Source organism: Coenobita brevimanus, chromosome 113 (genome assembly GCF_032717465.1).
Source record: "Coenobita brevimanus isolate Jiangsu-jjx chromosome 113, ASM3271746v2, whole genome shotgun sequence".
NCBI lineage: Eukaryota > Metazoa > Arthropoda > Malacostraca > Decapoda > Coenobitidae > Coenobita > Coenobita brevimanus.
The window spans coordinates 20,789,235-20,794,234 of record NC_137066.1 but is presented as its reverse complement, the minus strand read 5'-3'; the positions used below and the strand labels follow the sequence as shown (position 1 = coordinate 20,794,234).

The 5,000-nt window shown below is 40.3% G+C and overlaps 1 protein-coding gene across 1 annotated transcript in view; it reads right to left on the bottom strand.

Annotated features, from left to right (window-relative positions):
- LOC145418278 (protein croquemort-like) overlaps positions 1–5,000 on the bottom strand; it is a 15,121-nt gene that overhangs the window by 801 nt on the left and 9,320 nt on the right. The window contains exons 8-10 of the mRNA XM_080286718.1: positions 4,658–4,806; positions 4,129–4,226; positions 1,491–1,715 (exon numbers count right to left, since the gene is read on the bottom strand). Coding sequence (XP_080142844.1) covers positions 1,491–1,715; positions 4,129–4,226; positions 4,658–4,806 — 472 coding nt within the window. The remainder of the gene's footprint in view (positions 1–1,490; positions 1,716–4,128; positions 4,227–4,657; positions 4,807–5,000) is intronic.

Sequence of the window (5,000 nt, the reverse complement as noted above, 5' to 3'; positions counted from 1 at the left end):
ATTATTATTATTATTATTATTATTGCACTATACTACTATTAAGGTACTATTACTATTGTTACAGTACTTCTACTACTACTACTACCACCATTATTATTATTATTATTATTATTATTATTATTATTATTATTATTATTATTATTATTACGCTGCTACTACTACTACTACGGTACTTTTTTGTTTATACTACTACTACTACTACTACTGCTACTACTACTACTACTACTATCACTACAGAATTAGGCAGAGCAGAAGGAGATGAAATAAGGGACCATAGTTTCAAAAATATGTTATTATATATACGGTGTACAGTATGGTGACCCCCCTACGTAACACTCCTCTCTTTCCTCCTCCTCTCCTCTCTTTCCTCCTCCTCTCCTCTCTTTCCTCCTCCTCTCCTCTCTTTCCTCCTCCTCTCCTCTCTTTCCTCCTCTTCTCCTGTCTTTCCTCCTCCTCTCCTGTCTTTCCTCCTCTCTTTCCTCCTCTTCTTTCTTTCCTCCTCTTCTTTCTTTCCTCCTCTTCTTCTCTCTTTCCTCCTCCTCTCCTCTCTTTCCTCCTCCTCTTCTCCCTTTCCTCCTCTTCTCCTGTCTTTCCTCCTCCTCTCCTCTCTTTCCTCCTCCTCTCCTGTCTTTCCTCCTCTTCTCCTCTCTTTCCTCCTCTTCTTTCTTTCCTCCTCTTCTTCTCTCTTTCCTCCTCTTCTCCTTTCTTTCCTCGTCTTCTGTCTTTCCTCATCTTCTCCTCTCTTTCCTCCTCTTCTCTCTTCCTCCTCTCCCTTCTTTCCTCCTCTCCTCTCTCTTTACTCCTCTTTTCTTCCCTTTCCTCCTCAGAGCTTGTTACTCTCCTCTCTCTCTCCTCACAACTTTCCCCTCCTCTCTCCTTTTCCTCTTCTTTCCTCATCAGAACTTGCCTCCCTCCTTTCTTTCCCCTTTTCCTTCCCTCCCTTGTCTCTTCTGTCTTTCCTCCTCTTCTCTTCTCTTTCCTCCTCTTCTCTCCTCCTCTTCTCCACTCTTTCCTCCTCTTCTCCTCTCTTTCCTCCTCTTCTCTCTTCGCCTTCCTTCTCTCCACACAACTCTCTTCTCTTTTCCTCCTCCTCTTCTTTCCTCATCAGTACTTGCCGCCCTCCTCTCTTAACTCTCTTCCTCAGGCCTTGCAACTCTCTCTCCTCTTCTTCTCTCTTTCTTCCTCTCTTCTTCTCTCTTTCTTCCTCTCTTCTTCTCTTTCTTCCTCTCTTCTTCTCTCTCTTCCTCAGGCCTTGCTACTCTCTCTCCTCTTCTTCTCTCTTTCTTCCTCTCTCTTTTCTCTCTTTCTTCCTCTCTTCTTCTCTCTTTCTTCCTCTCTTCTTCTCTCTTTCTTCCTCTCTTCTTCTCTCTTTCTTCCTCTCTTCTTCTCTCTTTCTTCCTCTCGTCTTCTCTCTTCCTCAGGCCTTGCTACCCTCTCTCCTCTCCTCCTCTCTCTTTCCTCATCAGTACTTGCCTGCCTCCTCTCTTTACTCTCTTCCTCTCTTTCCCCTCTTTAACACCTTATAGTGCAAGAGCAGAGCGATAGTAACAGATAAAACTCCCACTACGATCATAACAGCAAAGATGATAGACATAGTTGGAGTCTGCATAATGAATAGTAATAGGTGCAACTCTCCAGCCATATCGTCGGGCAGGCCTGCGACTTCCTCAAACCATAGGAGGGGTAGGTAGACTTCCTCCACGTCCTTAAGCATGCTGGAGGGAGAGTTAGGGAGAGTTAGATAGATAGGTAGATAGATAGATAGACCAAGAGACATACTGAGCATGCTGGGAGGAGAGTTAGGGAGAGTTAGATAGATAGATAGATAGATAGATAGGTAGATAGATAGATAGATAGATAGATAGGTAGATAGATGGATAGGTAGATAGATAGATAGAAAGATAAATAGGTAGATAAACTAAGAGACAGACTGAGCATGCTGGGAGGAGAGTTAGGGAGAGTTAGATAGATAGATAGATAGATAGATAGATAAACCAAGAGACAGACTGAGCATGCTGGGAGGAGAGTTAGGGAGAGTTAGATAGATAGATAGATAGATAGGTAGATAGATAGATAGATAGATAGATAGGTAGATAGATAGATAAACCAAGAGACAGACTGAGCATGCTGGAAGGAGAGTTAGGGAGCGTTAGACAGATAAATAGATAGGTAGATAGATAGATAGATAGATAGATATATAGATAGATAGGTTGACAGAAAGAGGTAGATGGGAGAGTTAGGAGAGTTAGATAGATGCAAGAGACGCAGGGGTAGATAGACAAACCGTAGGAGAGAGAGAGAGAGAGAGAGAGAGAGAGAGAGAGAGAGAGAGAGAGAGAGAGAGAGAGAAAGAGAGAGAGAGAGAGAGGTGAGAACGTTGTTAGGAGAGTTAGGGAGAGACAAATAGATAGATAGATAGATAGATAGACAGATAGATAGATAGATAGATATTGTGGAAGGTGATAGAAAATTAGATAGACATAAATACACACATGGATAGATAGATAGATAGATAGATAGAAAGATAGACAGATAGATAGATACTGACCTTGTTATACATACTATAAATACATGATCAATAATTCTATGCAAATTAGCTCTCTCTCTCTCTCTCTCTCTCTCACACACACACACACACACACACACACACACACACACACACACACGCACACACGCACACACAAAGAGTAACAAACACAATACAGGAAAGAGAAGGATGGGTGGACAGTATCTATTTAGATTTCAAGAAAGCTTTTGACACAGTACCACACCAAAGACTTTTATGGAAACTGTACCATCAAGGAGGAATTCGAGGCAAACTGTATTGCTGGATGCAAGACTTTCTCATAAAAAGAGAAATGAGGACAGTACTAAGAGGAAACTACTCATCATGGAAAGAAGTGACTAGTGGAGTACCACAGGGTTCGGTGCTGTCACCAATCATGTTTTTAGTGTACATAAATGATATAGACAGTAACACTGGAAATGAGAGCTATCTAAATATGTTTGCAGATGATGCAAAAATACAAAGGAGAATTACTAACACAGACTCTTGTAAAGAGCTACAAGAAGAATTAAATAAACTTCATGAATGGAGTAGTACATGGCAAATGGAATTCAATGTGGACAAGTGTCATGTAATCAAGTTTGGTAAAAGTGGAAAAAGACCTGATTGGGATTATAAGTTACGAAATAAAACCCTATACACATCAGAAAGAGAGAATGACCTAGGTGTGATTATCAATAACAGACTATCTCCGGCTGACCACATCAGTGAGAAGGTACGGAACATGTATACACTGCTTGCAAATATGAGAATAGCATTCACATCCATAAATCAAGACATGCTAAGAAAGATAATAACATCATTCATCAGACCAACCCTGGAGTATGCATCAGTAGTCTGGAGTCCTCATCTCAAAAAACACATAGACAAGATTGAAAAAGTTCAAAGGGCCGCTACAAGATGGATACCAAGCTTAAGGGACCTAAGCTACGAAGAAAGACTAAATAAACTGAATCTACCAACACTACAGGAGAGAAGGAAAAGAGGTGACATGATTATGCTATATAAATGCACATCAGGGAAGGAGAAAATAGACATAAATGATTACTTAACATATGGAGAAGCATCAGCAAGAGGACACTGCAAAAAACTGCATAAGAAGAGAGGTGATAAAGACGTAAGGAAATTCAGTTTCCCAAACAGAGCAATTGATCAATGGAATGCACTACCGAATGAAATAGTGTGTGCCAAAACAATTCACAGATTTTAGGATATGTACGATAAATATGGTTTAAGACACGGGACAGTACGAGCTGGACTCATTCCTGTAAAGATACAATTAGGTAAGAACAATTAGGTAAGGTAAGAACATACACACACACACACACACACACACACACACACACACACACACACACACTTACAGAATGCACTACTGAATGAAATAGTGTGTGCCAAAACAATTCACATATTTAAGGATATGTATATGATAAAAATGGTTTAAGACACGGAACAGTACGAGCTTGACTCATTCCTGTAAAGATACAATTAGGTAAGAACAATTAGGTAAGAACAATTAGGTAAGAACAATTAGGTAAGAACAATTAGGTATGAACACCTACTCAATCCTGCCTAGATGAGAGATTGGCTTTCCCTTGTACGGCTTAACGTGCATGTTGATCTGCATTCTGGCTGCAACATACATAGGTGTGCCCAGCTCCTGTGGAAGATATTATTATTATTATTATTATTGTTATTATTATTATTATTATTATTATTATTATTATTATTTTTATTATTATTATTATTGTTGTTGTTGCTATTATTATTATTGTGATTGTTATTATTATTATTATTATTATTATTATTATTATTACTAGTAGTAGTAGTAATAGTAGTAGTAGTAGTAGTAATTTATTTCAACAGTAATACTCTTTATTTTTTGACTTTCAGAGAGGGAGAGAGAGAGAGAGAGAGAGAGAGAGGGGGGGGGAAAGAGATGGGAGGATTAATCGAAGATAAACAGATAGACAGATAGACATACAGATAGATAGACAGACAGACAGGTAGATAGACAGACAGAAAGATGGACAGACAGACAGGTAGATAGATAGACAGAAAGATAAATAGACAGATAGACAGGGTACTCACAGGAATTAGATCCATCACAAAGGCGTGTTTCTCCTCGTCTGGATTTAGACCTTCCACGGCGTCGAGGAGAAATGGGTCGGCGAAGAGGAAATGAGGGAAGGAGATGAACGCAGGAGCACCCATACGGCAGGACTCGGCGTTGAGAAGCCCTGTGAGAGAGTGAGAGAGAGTGAGAGAGTGAGAGAGAGAGAGGGGGGGATGAATGGGGAAGAGTTGAGGAAGAGATGGTATTGTGATGTTCGATGGACTGAGGGTTGAGAGAGAGAGAGAGAGAGAGAGAGAGAGAGAGAGAGAGAGAGACCTAAAGAGAGAGAGAGAGAGAGAGGGGGGGAGAGAGAGAGAG